Source organism: Cynocephalus volans, chromosome 8, assembly GCF_027409185.1.
Source record: "Cynocephalus volans isolate mCynVol1 chromosome 8, mCynVol1.pri, whole genome shotgun sequence".
Taxonomy (NCBI): Eukaryota; Metazoa; Chordata; class Mammalia; order Dermoptera; family Cynocephalidae; genus Cynocephalus; species Cynocephalus volans.
In genome coordinates this window covers 25,608,458-25,624,914 of record NC_084467.1, presented here as the reverse complement: position 1 = coordinate 25,624,914, position 16,457 = coordinate 25,608,458, and the positions used below count along the sequence as shown (strand labels likewise).

Here is a 16,457-nt window from a genome sequence, read left to right as displayed (position 1 = left end):
GGGGAAGGGAGAAGGGAGGGAGGTTTTGGTGATGGGGAGCAATAATCAGCCACAATGTATATCGACAAAATAAAATAAAAAAAAAATAAAAAATAAAAATAAATAAATAAATAAATAAATAAATAAAACATCTTCCAGACTAAAATGATCGATCTTTTTCACTTTCTTTTTTCTTTTTTTTTTTAAAACCCTGGACCTTGGTGCTATCAGCACCACGCTCTAACCACTAAGCAAACCGGTCAGCCCCATTTTAATTTTCTTTCATGATTTTTGTCACTTCCATGGACCACCTTCTTTTTTTTTTTTTTTTTTTTAGTAAAGATGATTGGTAAGGGGATCTTAACCCTTGACTTAGTGTTGTCAGCACACACCACACTCGCCCAATGAGCTAACCAGCCATCCCAATATGGAAATCGAACCCATGGCCTTGGTGTTATCAGCACCACACTCTCCAGAGTGAGCCACGGGCTGGCCCCATGGACCACCTTTTCACCTTTAATATATTTACCTAAAATGGAAACTTCACTACCATAAATGGAAAAACAGTATCACTAGCCATAAATAGAAGTTTCACACCAGTGCAAATTAAAATAAACACATAAACTAACATTTGTAAGCATTCATCCATTATCCCCTCAAATCACTCATTAGTGGTGTATAGGCCATATTTTGGGAAATGCTGCACTGTAAGAATGGACTTAGGGCTCAGGCCTCTGTCAGTGGGTTAGGGATCCACAGCTTTCTTAAATGACCAGCCTCCTTACAAAAACTTAATGGGTACTTCCTATGTGCCAGGCTCTGATCTAGTGCTAGAGAAACAGAGGTTGGCAGGCAGAGAAGTCCCTATTCACTTGGCATTGCCATCTGTGACAGAGGTGGGTGCCCCTCTGTGGATAACTTCATCCTCACAGGAAGGCGTCAGACCTGTCTTTAGCTCACTGATAGGTATTGTCTGTGACTGACAAAAACATGGCAACACGACACAGCAATACTTGCCAGGAAGTAACATCTCAAAATCCCCACCATTACCCATTTAGCAAGCTAACATTTAGGTAAAACCTTTAAAAGGATGGGGTAAATCTCCACGTACTGATGTGGAAAGACATCCCAGGTACAACATGGGAAGCAGGTTGCAAAACAGAATGTAGGGTATAAGCCTATTTGCATTTAAATATGTATATATAGGGGATTCTTTTACTCCAGGTTCTGTGCTAAGCTTTCATTTGCATTATTTCATGTTATTCTCTTAATAATCCTATGACATAAGTGCTATTATTATCTCCATTTTACAGATGCAAAAACTGAGGCCTAAACTGGGTAAAGCGATTTGTCTGAGGGCTCATAACAAACAAATGAGTGGCGCAGTTGTAAGTTGAACCCCGGTCTGCCTGCCTCCAGAGACTAGGCTCTTAACCGCTATGTTTTTAAGCAGCCATACACAGGAAAATCTGGAAGGATGCACACCAAATTGCCCACAGTGAATACATCCCAGAATTGGAATTGGAGGGGGCTGTGTTTTTTGCATTTCTTTATACGCCTCTGTACTGTTTGAATTTTTAAAAACAGCTATGTGCTAATTTTGTAACTGAAAAGCCAAAACAACAAAGCCTCCACCAACACAAACACTTGGCCAAGAGACACAATCATTTGAAGGAGTATCTGCTGCACAGCTCGCCCTGCCCTTCCACTCCTCTCCCTGTCTCAAGAGGTGCAGGCGTGGAACAGGTGACACAGGTAAAAAGGTCCTATGGCCAAGGAAATTTGGGAAACATTGGGTTATAAAGATGAACTGGCTTCTTCTCTGGGGAGACTTTCAGAGCTTCAACAAGCTGATGCTGGTTGTGAAGCTGTGATAGGATGGAGTTTGTAACTGATGCCATGTTGATTTGATCTCAGAGCCCTTTTCTTTCCAGGAGCCTTATGGAGCTAGTGTTCTTTAGCAGAAGCATTGGAAATGCAGCTCCAGATACCTTAAACTTTTTCTTTTTTTTTGGCAGCTGGCTGGTCCGGGGATCCAAACCCTTGAGCTCCAGATACTTTAAGATCACCACTGAGGTTGGTTGTTAGAGGCCACGTTCCTGGATGGTATCTTGGTCCTGCCAGCCTCCACCCCAACCAACTCCCCTTAGAACTGCTTTCACTGGATTGAGCTTGGCCTGGAAGCCTTCAACTTGTAGGTGTGTGTGTGATTTATGGGATCCAGACTGTGTTGTACATGTAGCCCCTGGCCTTGCCTCTGAACATACCTGCACACATACATTTTCCTGTGATGATAGGTACAGTGTTTTGTATAGTGAGGATGTGTGTGTGTGTGTGGCCCTCTTCTAAGGCTAAGGTAGACCCACAGCCCAACTCAGAGTCCTGCCTGCCTGAGTTCTCACACCCATTATGTACAGGAAACAAACTTATCTGCCAAGCCACACCACAAGTGTGAGGCGATGGGTGGTTCACTGGCCTGCCGAGGTGCTGAGTGGGTATAATTCTGAGTGTGAACAGCCTTCCCTCAGGGTAACACTTGCAGGAGGAGGGAGTGCCTAATCTCTCTTAAGCACCTACTATGTGTCAGGTACCACCTAGGGCACATCACAGTCATTATTTTCTTTTTGATTCCCCACAAGCCCTCTGTAAGGGAGGAATTTCTTATTGCCTCCTCACAGGTAAGTACACTGAAGTTCCGAGAGGTGAAGCCATTCGCTCAAGGAAATGGCAGAACTGGAATCGTACCCAGGTCTCCCTGACCCTGAAATGCATGTTCTTCACACTAGACCACACCGTTGGCTCTCTTGCCTTTGGCCTTGCTCTGAGGTCTCTGCCCTGATAGTACCAAAGGAACAGAACCCAGGGATAGTGACCTTGGTTTCACGTCCTAGGCATTCTCCAAAATGGGCTTTTGTCCTTCTCAGAACTGCCTTGATCCCCCTGAGGGAGGCCTTTTTCCCTCCTCTGAACCCTTAGCCTGTTCTCTGCCCCTGTCCATTTAGCCCTTTCTCCCTTTGAGAAGAGCCTCTGTCCCCGAGCCCCCAGGGCGAGAGACTCTGATTCATCTATCAGCACAAGACTGGGTGGAGGGGACTGCTAATGCCTGTCCAGGGGTGGGCAAGTCCCCTTGGAGCACAGGGAGAGCCAGCGTGTTCCCCAGCCCCCACAAGAGGCTACAGGCCTTGGAGCCGGAGCCAGCAGAAAGGCTGGGACATGCTGACTAGGTGGAAAATGTGTGTCATGCAAAACTCCAATGAGGCAGGGAAACCTGGGAAGTCTGGCTGAGGTGGGGCTCCCCCTAAAAACTGAAGGCTCAGAGTTAGAAAGTGAGGGGGTGGGCAGGTATCTGACTATGCCTTCCTGGGCCTCCACCTCCCTGGGGTTCAAAGCAGGAATCAGCAGGACCAATTGGCCCAACACATGCAGCAGGGGCTGACGCAGGGGTGGGGATCCAGGGGAGAGGGGAAGACATCCTGCTGTGACACATGGCAGGGACAGGCATGGCAACTGTCCAGATGGAAGTTCAGAAGTTCCTTGCCCAGGGCCAATTGCATCCCTGTCCCGGATAAAAATAGCCCTTCTTCCCTTCTCCTGTCATTCTTCTTTTGCCCCCAACTTCCCAAAGGCAGAGCAGATATATCCACCCTGGAGACTCCATCCCAGATGACAAATATCCCTCATGTATTCATCACTCCCATTGGGAGACTCTGCCCTCTCTCAAGCAATGCTAGTCACTGAGGCTAAAATCACTTCTCACGTGTCCATCTGCAAGCTCTGGGTGACTCTTCTCTCTCTTTCAGAAGATTCTTGTCCTTGCCCAGGAACCAGAATGATCCCCCTGACTCAAGCCTGTCCATTGTTCTGCTCTATTGAGAGGGGAGGGTGTCACAGCTTAGGCCGTCACTGTCTCCCAGGACCCAACTCTGCCACTGCCTTGCTGAGAGACTGTGCCTCTGGGTCAGGAGCTTCATCCTCATGGGATGAGGGACTGGACTTGGTGATTTCTTTCTTTTTTTTTTTTTTTTAAAAGATGACCAGTAAGGGGATCTTAACCCTTGACTTGGTGTTGTCAGCACCACGCTCAGCCAGTGAGCGAACCGGCCATCCCTATATGGGATCCGAACCCGGGGCCTTGGTGTTATCAGCACTGCACTCTCCCGAGTGAGCCATGGGCCGGCCCGGACTTGGTGATTTCTGAAGGCCTTTTTGATACCTGACAGTCTGTGTGCCAGATCTCCAAGAAATATGCTCCCATGAGGTGGGGGCTGATGGCAGACAGCGTGGCAGAGACAAGAGCCACTAACATTGCAGGACAGAGGTGATCCAGCTGCACTGCATGCCTCCCACCTGACCTCCAACAGGACAGGTGTCCCAGCCTCTGCATCCCAGCCTGAAGGCTGCTGCTCACCCCAGGAGCCTGACCACTCCCGCCCTCCATAGCTGCAGCCCTTTACTGTCAGCCCCCACTCCCCCAGGTCCCTGTTCCCAGGACTCCTTACCTGCCCAGCCTGGGAGCCCTCTGGTCCCATTCACATGATCCTCCTGGCCTAGCCTGGCTGCCCAGACACAGTCTCAGCTCCCCTTGCCTTCGTAGCCACCGCCTGCCTCCCCGCGCCCACGTCCTACCCTGACTTCCTGCCTCCTCCCGAGGGCTCCACAGCCAACCGGGCCCCAGCAGCCCAACCACAAGCCTCCAGCACCCCAAGCTTCCTGCCGCCATAGCCCCCAGCCCCTCAGCTCCTGGGGGTCTCATACATCTTCAGGCCAGGCCCTACTCACCCTGAGGGCAGTGCTTAGAGGTTTAAAGTTGAGTAGAGGCTGATAACACCAAGGTCCAGGGTTCAATTCCTGTGCCAGCCAACCCCCCCCCAAAAAAAGGTGAGGGGAGAATGTTTGATGGACCTTCTGTCTGCTCTGATCCTCCAGGATGCACCTGGGCAAGAGATTCAAGGGCAGCCTTTGACTCCAACGAGCAGGAAGCAAGCAGACACACACTCAGCTTACAGTAAAAGGCAAAGTAGCACCACTGTTACAGTCTGAGAGCTGAGTGACACTTTTGTTTCAGCCTAATAGCAAAGGTAGCATCATTCAGAGTCAGAGTCAGAAGAGAGGACAATATCCCTGTCAAATAGATGAACAGACCACACATGTTACAGTCAGATGCCATGCTAAAATGGCTGCTACAGTCGGCTGATAGAACAATACTCATGTCATCTCAGGGCACAGGATAACAGGTTTGTCATAGTCAGAGGGTAGGCTAAGGGTAGGCTAAGGGTAGGCTAAAAGCTCTCTTACAGACAGAATGCTGGACAACAGCCTGTTTCCAGAGGCAGTAAGAACAACCCCATGTCTTCAAGAGGGCAGAGTCACAGCCCCTGTTCTTGGTAGATGGCAGGGCAACACCCACTAATCATAGTTGACAAGTAGGACACACTTCCAATTCAGGTAGAGGCAAGGCCACAGCCCCCGGTAAGGGTGCAGGAATCTGGTGCCATCTCCTGCAAAGGTGGAAGACAGAACAAACACGCCTGCCCAGGCACCAAGGTGCAGGCTGCAGACTGTCAGGACTTTCTGTTATAGGCAGGAAGCAAGAACCTTGTCACAAACAGCAGGCAGACCAAGAGAATCTCCATTTCCCCTTGGGCCAGGCTGAGGGTGGGACCCATCATAAGTTGAGGGCCAGGTCACTAGTGATATGAAGAACTCCAGGTGGCCTCTATCAGGCCCAAGAACTGGGCCTTTATTCCTCCAGGAGGAAAGCGTAAATGCATCATGACCTAAGACTACACTGAGAGATCAGGCCGGGGGAGGGGAGCCCACAGAGCATTGTTGGGGTTTGTGAGGTGGAAGCTGATGGTGTGTGCACCTCAGCTGCGGAGGGAAGGGGGGGCAGGAAATGGGTGGGGGGAAGAGGAAGCCTGAGTTGGAAAGTCAAGGAGGGTAACACAGAAACAAAGGCGGAGAGATACGAAGTAAAAAAGCTACAGAATGACACAGAGCCCAGAGTTGGGGCTGCTGGCTTGGAGCAGGGCCCAGCTGCCCTTGCTGTGGAAACCCGAGCACTTCATAGTCCATCTCTGGGCCTCAGCACAAGAGTAATAACACTGCTGGTGATAGTAATGATAAGGAATAGTTCACATGTATCTCATGCTTACTGTGCACTATCTCACATATAAGCATCTCCATTTTAGAGGTAAGGAAGCAGATTCAGGGGTTAAGGAATCTCCTCAAGTTCTAATAGAAATAAATGGGGGATCTGGCTTTGAACCCAGGTCTACCAGATTCTGCATTTCTTCAGCAGCCCGATTTAACTACGTCGCCTCCTATGGGGGTGACTCAGGATTTGAAGCTCTTTCCCACTTCTTTTTTTGATGGCTGGCAGGTACCAGGAACTGAACCCTTGATCTTGGTGTTATAACACCTGCTCTAACCACCTGATCTTTCCTACTTCTGATCTTGATCAGACAGATGGATAGAGCTGCAGCTGTGGGAATCCATCCATCTCCACCCCTAACACAGGCCTTCTCTCCTGCAGTGAAAAACCTGGTCCCAGACACAGAAGACAGATAGTCAGGGGCCTTGGACCTGAATAAACGACTTCAGAGACCTTGAGGGGAAACAGAGAGGGAGTTTATTGAGGACCTTGTGGTTTCTTCCCCTTCACCAGCTGAGGCAGGAGGGATGACAGGATGCTGGGGCTCTGTGCTCTTAGAACTCAGCTCTGAGAGATCTGAGTGTCCCCCCACCCCTTCTCTGGAGCACCCTCCCTTCCTTCTTCCCAGGCAGGGTGGGGAAGGAGCAGTGGTGACCCGGGAGATGCGTAAGTGTCCCTCAGCAGAGGGTGAAGCGCCGGGAGCTGATGTTCATGCGTGTGAGTCCCAGGTGCCGCAGCGGCGGGGCCAGGACCAGACCGGCCCCCGGCTCCAGTTCCAGCTCCAGCTCAGCCTCATCCAGCAGCTCCTGGTGCAGGTGACAGGCTTGGTCCACCTTCAGCCGGTGCAGCTGGGCTCGCAGCCTCAGCAGCTGTCCTGCCAGCTGCCGGTCCTGAGCCTGCATCTCCCGCTGCGGCCGAGAGGGGGCGTGAGCTTGCTGGACCAGTCCTCAGCCTGGGGCCATGCTTCCCCTCCTGTCAACGCTCTGGGCCTTTGCAGTGGCTGTGTCCTCCCCAGCCCCCTCACACCCCAGCTTGATCCCTCCCCAGCCCTCAGATCTTGCTCCACACGGGTGGTTCTCAAACCAAGCTAAGGAGCCATTATTAAGCAAATACAGATACAATCTCCAAGGTGGAGCCTGGACATTTTCATATTTGCACATGTCGGGTTTAGAGCCACCTATTCAACACATGCTTCTGCAGATTCTGCCTACAGCATGGTCAGTCCCTCCTTTTTAATTTCACCATGTCTTTGGGGGTGTATCAATTCCCAGAGTAGGGGAGGCCATGTCTTTCTCCAGCTGTAAATGGTGGTCCCCCAAGGGCAGGGCTCTGGCCCCTGAGCTACAGGAGTTCAAGATTGGATGGAATCTTTCTTCAGCAAGGCTCCCCGAATAAAACACTGGGCAAGTCCATTCTTGGCTACTTAGCCCTGGGAGACAGGAGTAGGCAGTTGCCAGAGATGGGGTCCATTCTTGTCCCCTCCCCACACCCGTGGCCTTGGGTCCTAAGGAGGACTGCCCGAAGGCCCTGTGTAAGGCTGCACACCCCACCAGACTCACCAGCTCTCGTCGGAGCCACTCAAGGGCGGAGTCCATTGAGTGGAAGCCGCAGATAGCCCCAGGTCCCCCAGGCCCAGGTCTGGGTTGGGCCTTGCACCAGGCCTGGCTCTGGACCCGAGCTGTCCACTCCAGATATGAGGGCCGCCGTGTCTGCAGCTGCAGCTTGGCTGTCAGGGCCTTCACGGAGTCCAGGCTCTCCTCCTCCTCAACCTCCTCGTCTTCCTCGCCCACCGCCTGAAATTTCAGTGGCCCCAGGGACATGGTGGGTTTGAAGTGAGCTCTGGGATTAGGGAAAGGCTGGCAATATTGCTCAGGGAGAGGTGGCAGTTGAGGGTAAAAAGAGTGTGTTAGGGAGTATATGATAGTGAATGTTCAAGGTAAGTTAGCAAGGCTGAGTGTGCCAGGATAGGTGAGCAGAGGGGTGTTTGAGTCCAAGTGTGCAAGGGCTGGAATTTTCTTGGACTGCTAACCCAGAGCCACGTGATGCCCATCTGGGTGGGGGCAGGAGGAGCCCTATTCCTCTGACCCTTTGGGTGAATTTTATTGTTTTTATCCAGAAGGAGACACCCAGTTTCCAGAAAGGAAGTTGCTGCAGGATGAGAAAAGCATCATCCACACCAGGTCTTGGCCCTCCTCCCAAGACCCAAGTTAAGGAAGTTGAGAGGGGGGAGGAGGCTATTTGCCCTGTCCTCACTCATGACACTAGCCCTTCTGCAAAGGAATGGCATCCAGAGCCTTGGCCTGGGAGTCAAACCTGGGTTCTAGTACTGGTTCTGTGGGACCTTGGGCAAGTCAATGACCGTCTGTGAACCTCTGTTGGGACAGATCAAAACTTTCAAGCTATACTCTAAGGAGCTTTAGGTTCCCTTGGAAATCCCTCAAGGGCTGCCTGCAGGGACAGGCAGAACTATGGATGGGCTTCTAGGCCTCCCTCACCCTACCTCTCCCAGAGCTTCAACCAGAGCAGTTTCCTTTTTTAAACCTTGTACTGAAATATAACATACACACAGAAAAATGCACATATCATAAATACATGGCTCTGTGAATTCTCCCAAACCGAACACACCTATGTAACCAGCACCTACATCAAGCAACAGAGTATTATCAGCACCCAGGAAGCCTCCCCTGTGCTCCTGCCCTGTCATTACTCTCCTAAGGGTAACACTACCCTCATTTCTGACAGCACAGATTAATTTTGCCTGTTTGTATTCTTTCCAGTGGTTCTTAAACTTTAGCACGCATCAGAATCACCTGGCAATCTTGCTAAAACAGATTGCTGGGTCCCACACCTGGAGTTTCTGATTCAGTATGTATGAGATGGGTCCTAATAATTTGTATTTCTCCTAGATTCCCATCCCACCTGCTGCTGCTGGTCTGGGTTTTTACAATTTGTACTCTTTCATGTCTGATTTCTTTCACAGAGCAGTTCCAATTTTATGTCTATATTCTGGGGTGTCCATCTATGATTTCAGGTTTTGTTTTTTTTTCCCCTCACTCAAGTAATCTCAGAGGATGATTTCCTTCTTTTCATTTGAAAGAAGGGTTTTGTGTACTCACGTGTGCACATATATACCTGTGTGTGTGTGAGTATACATATATAACACACACATACACAAGTCTGGAACCTAGTAGACCAGAAGGCCCTTTGAAGGCATGAGTTGGTCTTCTTCTTAGTAATCAGCAACCAGCACACTATAGGCATTAGTGTTTAAGAAATAGGGCTGGCCCCTGGCTCACTTGGGCGAGTGTGGTGCTGATAACACCAAAGCCACGGGTTCAGATCCCTACATGGGGGTGGCCGGTGGTGCTGACAGCACCAAGTCAAGGGTTTAGATCCCCTTGCCGGTCATCTTTAAAATAAATAAATAAATAAATAAATCTTAAAAATTAAAATTAAAGAAATTAAAAAATAATTAGGTGATGGATGGATGGATGAGTGCTCCAGTCAATCAGTTTAGCCTCTACTGTAATTTTACCAGCTTGAGTATGTCTCTTGCCAAACTGAAAACACTGTGAACAGAACCTTCCTCAATCATCCCTGGGTCCTAACACCAAACACAGGGCCCAGGTCACTCTACAGGCAATACATACTTGGTGAAAGGATGGAGTGATAGGGGATGGGGTTCCCGAGGGCAGGACTCAGCGAGAAGTGGGCGGCCCAGAGGGCGCCCTCAGGCTGGGATTTCCAGCTGTGGAGGGGGAGGGGCGCCAGCTACACAGCTGCTTGCATTTAAGGTGGACCAAGGGACTTCCCCCACCCAAGCCTCACATGTACAGGAGGAAGTAGGCAGTTCCCAGTTTAACACCCACATTTTCCAGTGCTTTCATTAGGGTACAGGAGAAGAAATGATTATTTTTCTTTCTTTTTTTAAGTCAGTGGTAGTGCTAGCACCCCAGGACTTAAAAACCAAAAATATTGAGTGCCTCCTGCGACGCAGGCGTGGGGTTAAGGCGGTTATGCAAGATTATTCTCCCCATTTCACAGATGGTGAAATTGAGGTTTCCTTACAAACAGTCTCTGGTCGGAGTCCTCGCTGAGAGATACTGGCAATAGAAGGGGAAAATTCCTGTGAAACTGCGATCCCTTCTTCTGAGGGGCCTCCTTAACAGCTGTCCTGCCGGCGTCGCCAGCTGCCCAGCCAGTTCCCGTCCCTTTCGGAGCCCGCGCCCGTCCCGCCCGACGCTCCTGGAGTCCGTCCTTCTGCTGGGCCCCAGGACCCCCACTGGCGGAATGGAGTTCTCGGAGCTGATCCGTACCGGCCGGGCCCAAGCAGAGCTCCGGCGGGGCCCGGAGGCGGCTCCGCTGCGCGGTACGCTGTGCGTCACCGGCCACCACCTGCTGCTGTCTCCAGGGCCCCAGTCGACTCCGGACCTGTGGCTGCTGCTGTTGCGTAGTGTCGACTCCATCGAGAAGCGGTGAGACGTGGCGGGGGCGTCCCCGGAGTTGGGGAGCGCGCGGCTCGGCGGAGAGAGGGGGAAGGGCAAGCGCAGTTGGAGCTGGAGCCCTTCTGCGTGATGTCCAATGCTACGAAACTCATTTCCCCTCTCCTGGTGGGAAGCGGGGAACACTGAGCCCGGGCCCGTCCATCCCCAGGGTCGCGGGTGACTCGGGCACCATCACGCTGCGCTGTAAGGATCTGCGGGTGCTGCAGCTGGACATAGACGGCGCGGGGGCGACGCTGGACATCGCCCGCTCCATCGAGGTATGCCGTTGGTGCACCCGAAGCCCTTAAGCGGCTCCGCATCCAGTGCTGTCCCGGGGCTCAGCGAAATGGCAGGGGGTGCAGGGTGGTCTGGGGAACGTGGAGAGGCTGGAACTGCGGGGCGGAGGGGCTGAAGACGGCGCGGGTGAGACGATTCCGACCTCTCCACAGCCCCTGACTTCCTTCCCCAGGCGCTGTCCTCCCTGGAATCGGTCATCACATCCTTTCCGTTCTTCTACCGTCCCAAGGGCCTGAGACTGGGGGACGCCTGGCACTTCCGCCCGCCCGAACGCTACTACAAGCGAGGAGCTCGCGAGGTGGGCGCGGTCGTGAGGGGCTGGGGATGTGGAAGAGCCGGGCCTGGAAGGGGCGCGGGGACAGGGCACTCGCTGGCTGTCCTAGACATGGCCTTCGCCCTTCCCTGTGCCGCAGACCAACGCGTGGCGGCTGAACGAGGTGAACGAGGACTTCAGCTTGTGCCCCAGTTACCCCCGGTGCGGTGATCGTGCCTCGCGCGGTGGACGATGCCCTGTCGCGCAGCGCCCGCTTCCGCCAGGGAGGCCGCTTCCCAGTGCTCAGCTACCACCACGCTCCGAGCGGGACCGTGAGCCTCGACCCTTCCGACTCCGCTCCTGGCCCGGCCGGCGTCCTTCTTGGCCCTTTTCTGCCCTGGCCTGGCCAATTCGCAGCCTGACTGCTGACCCGGCTCCTGTCCTATTCTGGCCCCGCCCCCTCCGCTCAATCCCGCCTGCACCGACTCTGGCTCCGCTCCTCCCCCGCGTTTCGGGGTCTCACCTTTCTCTGGCCCCGCCCTCGGCTGTTCTGGGCCCCTTGAACCTTAGTCTCTTCTTTGTCAACCCAGGATCCGCTCACGGTCTGCTGATAGGGTCCTTCCCGCACTCTGGCCACAAGCCACCCAGACCAGGTGCGAAGCCTGGCGTATTCCGCCCCTAAGACCCCGGGGCTCCAGCCAGCCTCTGTCAGCTCTAGCCCAGCTCCTGTGTGCAGATGCGGCTTAGAGGCTCCCTGAGGCTGGGTGGGTACAGTTTCTGGAGCTGAGTCCCTGTACACAGGTTCTGCTACGCGCCAGCCAGCCCCTGAGCGGTCCCCAGAAGCGGCGCTGCGTTGAGGAGGAGGAGCTGCTCCAAGCTGTGCTGGCAGGGGCTCGCCCTGGGGCCCGGGGCATCATAGTGGACACGCGCTCGTCCCACGCTGCTAAACAGGCCCGCATGACTGGCGGTGGCACTGAGGCCAAGGCCGTCTACCCTGGCTGGAAACAGCTGCACCGGCCCCTGGAGAGGTAAGGGGCCTCCAGTCTTCTCCCAGGCTCCCTTGTGCAGGACTCTTTGCATGTGTGGGGGTAGGGGTGGGGATGTGTTCCAGGAACCTTGACCACTGTTGGCCATCCTGCCAGGTGGGCATCCCCCTTGCACACTTCCACTGAGAGCTCATTACTCTCTGGGCACCCCAACTCTGCCTAGAAAGAAAAAGCACCTCTTTACATTAAACTGCAATTTGTCTTCCTGGAACAACCTTCCTACACATGCACACACCTCTGTGAGGGCTGTTTCTGCACAGATGCATCTGTTCCCTCTGTCTGCAGGTGATAATAGTGCCAAGAAGAGGTCTGGAAGGAGGTTTTGTGCTTAGACTTGTTCCCTATCCAAAATACAAAACTCTGTTTATTCATTTATTCACCCTGCATTGAGCATAGGGGCTGCCATGGTGGCCAGCCGAGATAGAGAGCAGTAGTGAATGGGCAATTAGAATTCAGTGAGGTAAGCAGCAGCACAAAGGAGGCACCCCTCTTAGTAAGGTGACTTCAGGTAATCCAAAGATTTCCCTGAAACCTTTAGCTTAGATTTGGATGCTTTAGCTGAGAACTGAAAGAGCAGGAGGAGTTAGCCAGAAGAGGGAGAAGGACACTCCAGGTGGTGGGAACTGCAGGTGTACAGGTACAGAGAGCCTGGTCATTTGTCCTGTTTGGGAGACAGCATCTACTTCAGTATGGTGGGAGTAGAGTATGAAGTGGGCGTACAGATAGATAAAGCCAAGGCAAAGGTCTTGGGTGCCATAGTTATGAACTTAGACTTTATCCTAAAGGCACTGGGGAGCCATTGAAGACTTTAAACAGGACTGAAAATTCTCCCATTAGATTTTTTGGCAGGTTACTGGTGACCTTGAGCAGAGCAGTTTCTGGGAAGTAGGAGCCAGATGCACTGGGGCTCCCCAGGGAGTACTTTGTTGCCCGCACCAAATTAGTGTACTTCAAGGAATATTGTGACACTTCCATCAAATTGGGGGTTTCCCGGGCATTCTGTTTCTCCAGAAGGCCATGTGCTCCCCCGCAAAAGACTCAGTCTCCCCAAAGGGTCTTCGGTCTCCCCCATCAGACTGGGTAATTCTCAAGGGTACTGAATCATTTCCATCAGATTAAGAGCTCTTCAGTGGGTTCTATGCTCCATGAGAGTAGGCTCCCCAACAGGTCCTGTGGCCCTCTTATCAGATGGGCTCCTCAGAGGGTTCTATCTCTCCTTCATTGGTCTGGAGCAGTTACTCCCAGCCTGTGCTCCCCAAGAGCCTGGGCTGGGGGAAGGATGACCAGACTCCCACTTGCTCAGGGGCCGGCCCCTACAGGAGAGCTTTGTGCGTCTGGTGGAGGCCTGTGGGGACCAGGAGCAGAGCATGGACCACTGGCTTAGTCAGCTACAGGGCTGCCGTTGGCTGGCACATGTGAAGGAGGCACTCAGCACTGCCTGCCTGGCAGCCCAGGGCATGGAGAGGTAAGGCCCCTACCCTGTGAGACAGAATGGGGTGGGATGGGCAGGGATCTCAATCCCTGGGCACAAAACCATGACTCAGTAAACAAATACAGCTTAGAAGTGGGTCCATTCTAGGGCTGAGCCCGTGGCGCACTCGGTGGCGTGCTGCGCTAGCAGCGCGGAGACGCTCCCGCCGCCGCGGGTTCAGATCCTATATAGGGATGAGCGGTGCACTCCCTGGCTGAGCGCCGGTCACGGAAAAAAAAAAAAAAAAAGAAGTGGGTCCATTCTATTTTTGGCATGACCACCCTGGCCAGGGAAGGACTTGGCCACTGTTGATGAGCCCTGGGCCCACAGGGAAGGGGCCTGCATTCTGGTGCATGGGGCTGAAGGCATGGACAGCACCCTGCTTGTGACTTCACTGGCCCAACTCATCCTGGACCCCTTGAGCCGGACCATGGCTGGGTTCCAGGAACTGGTGGAGCAGGAGTGGATTCAGGTCAGGAGCCACCCAGCCCCAGATCTACCCCTCCATCCAGAAACCATGCTTCTTTGTGCCCATTGCTCTGCCCCCTCCCCATGCCGGCCACCCCTTCCAGCTGCGCTGTGCCCACTCGGCCTTCTCCCATGCCCGCCCCAAGCATGAGGCACCCACCTTTCTCCTCTTCCTGGACTGCGTGTGGCAGCTGGGCCGCCAGTTCCTGCTGTCACTGGTTTGGGGAAGGGCTGTTGTTGGCGCTGTTTGAGCACGCCTATGCCTCCCCTTTTGGCACCTTCCTCTGCAACAGCGAAAAGGAGAGGTGAGCTAAGGGAGTGTTAATGTGGGTCAGATACCTGTTGCATCAGCACCTTACTTCATTAGATGCCATCTTTCCCTTCCAAATGAGTTTCTCTTTTAGGAAAACTCTGAGTATCCTCCCCTCCTCTACCTCGAAATCTCATACTTCCCCCTAACTTTTTTTTTTTTTTTTTTTTTAAAGATGACCGGTAAAGGGATCTCAACCCTTGACTTGGTGTTGTCAGCACCACGCCCAGCCAGTGAGCGAACCAGCCATCCCTATATAGGATCTGAACCCGTGGCCTTGGTGTTATCAGCACCACACTCTCCCGAGTGAGCCACGGGCTGGCCCCCTCTTCCCCCCAACTTCTGCAAAAGCAGAGATAGATGGGTCCAAGGCCAATCCTTCAGGCCTACCCACTGTGTCCATAGCCAAGAGCAAGTGCACCCCTACTTTGAAAACAAGGGCTGAAGGGGAAAATTGCTGCAAACATAAATTATTTCTGGGGCTCTCTACCACTTTGCTTGGTTGATTCTCATGAAGCAATAGAATGGAGGTTGAAAGCAGAGTCAAATTATTTTCAAATTGCAGCTCCACTTACCTGCTGGGTAAGCAAACCTCTCTGAGTCAGTTTCCTCATCAGTAGCATGGAGAAGATAATAGTAGTCATAATCTCGAGTGGGGTAGTGAGGATTAACTGAGTTAAAGCATGGGAAATGTTTAGCACAGTGCCTGACACATGATAGGCATACAAAAAGTGGTAGTTGTTTTTCTTATTTGGTTGTCATCTTCGTTTACCTGCCTCTCTCCCATCCTTCATCTTTAGCTTTTCTCCTAAAAATTTCTTAGCTTGGTCCTCTCCTACTGGACCAGTTTCTTTCCATCTGGACCACTCAGCAGCCTCCTCACTGCTCTCCCAGTCTCCACTTTCATCAGCTGTTTTTTAAAAAAAACTCATTGGTCTAGACCTCCAGACCTATCAACATTCACACTGAGCCCCTTCCCACTTTCCTGCTTTTGCTCATACAGTTCCGAGTGTTTCCATGTCTTTGCACACCCAGTGAATGTCTACTGATAGACCCTGCTCAAATATTGCATTCTTAACCTTCTCTGACACTTAGGCAAAGCTAAATTGGTTTCCCCTTCTAAAAGGAACTCCTTAAGAAGTAGCATTTTGTCATGGGCCGGCCCGTGGCTTACTGGGGGGAGTGTGGTGCTGATAACACCAAGGCCACGGGTTCGGATCCCTATATAGGGATGGCTGGTTAGTTCACTTGGGAGAGTGTGGTGCTAACAATACCAAGTCAAGGGTTAAGATCCCCTTACCAGTCATCTTTATTAAAAGACAAAATAAAGAAGTAGCATTTTGTCATGTTCCTCTTTTACTCTAGTGTTTGGTACAAGATCTTACTGGCAATAACATTTGCAGGAAAAAGGAGAGTGGCTATTGCCCTACTAACCATGGCGCCCACCCAGAGTCCCAAAGGACATAGCTGGGACTGGAAACTCACTCCTCATTCTCCACAGATGCCTGTGTGAACACACTCACTGTGGTCTGGACTCAACCAGCCAAAAGAGCAACGAAAACTCCGGAACACACTCTACGTCCTCAATCCCTTGGCCATCTGGCCCTCTGTGGAGCCCCAGAGCCTGTGGCTGTGGCAAGTTGACTCCCCACCCTACCCTCTCCCAAGGAGTTATCCCCTCTGTTCAGCTTCCTCATCTGTCTTCCTTCTCTTTAGGCCTATTTCTGCACTGGACCCGCCCACCTGAACCTGCAGAGGAAGCATGGGAGATGTGTGGCAAATAGTGACAGAAAGTCAGAAAACAGAAGGCTCTCAGCCAACAGTTTCAGCCTGAGCACCAATCCTAAGCACTGGCTCCTTGGACAGTGGCTGAGATTTTCCTGAAATCTCTCCTGGCCTTTCAGGACCTTTGGACCTTGGATGAGGGTGTCTGCAGCCCTGGCTAGCCCATAATACTGAAATTCTAAGTTTGAAGTGTCCAAAGTATAGGGAGAG

General features: G+C 52.3%; 2 protein-coding genes across 2 annotated transcripts; one reads left to right on the top strand and one right to left on the bottom strand.

Moving 5' to 3' along the window:
• Positions 1 to 6,771: 6,771 nt before the first annotated feature.
• On the bottom strand, positions 6,772 to 7,953 carry FAM167B (family with sequence similarity 167 member B). The gene is made up of 2 exons (XM_063103805.1): positions 7,693 to 7,953; positions 6,772 to 7,041 (listed from the first exon to the last, which is right to left on the bottom strand). Exons 1-2 carry the CDS (start codon positions 7,951 to 7,953, stop codon positions 6,811 to 6,813), a joined length of 492 nt encoding a protein of 163 aa, XP_062959875.1. The 3' UTR covers positions 6,772 to 6,810.
• Positions 7,954 to 10,423: 2,470 nt separating this feature from the next.
• Positions 10,424 to 16,296, top strand: LOC134383926 (myotubularin-related protein 9-like). Its single transcript, XM_063105452.1, is given in 14 exon segments — positions 10,424 to 10,608; positions 10,787 to 10,895; positions 11,087 to 11,212; positions 11,328 to 11,390; positions 11,392 to 11,499; positions 11,969 to 12,195; positions 13,517 to 13,678; positions 14,015 to 14,156; positions 14,239 to 14,369; positions 14,371 to 14,457; positions 15,964 to 15,971; positions 15,974 to 16,101; positions 16,151 to 16,229; positions 16,232 to 16,296. Coding segments are annotated over 14 exon segments (1,620 nt in total).
• The last annotated feature ends 161 nt before the right edge of the window (positions 16,297 to 16,457 follow it).

Bases quoted from the DNA above. Each gene is read 5' to 3' on its own strand.
- FAM167B (XM_063103805.1), bottom strand. From the start codon at position 7,953: ATGTCCCTGGGGCCACTGAAATTTCAGGCGGTGGGCGAGGAAGACGAG. The intron at 7,042-7,692 runs GTGAGTCTGGTG...TCTCGGCCGCAG, and splicing joins AGTGGCTCCGACGAGAGCTG to CGGGAGATGCAGGCTCAGGA.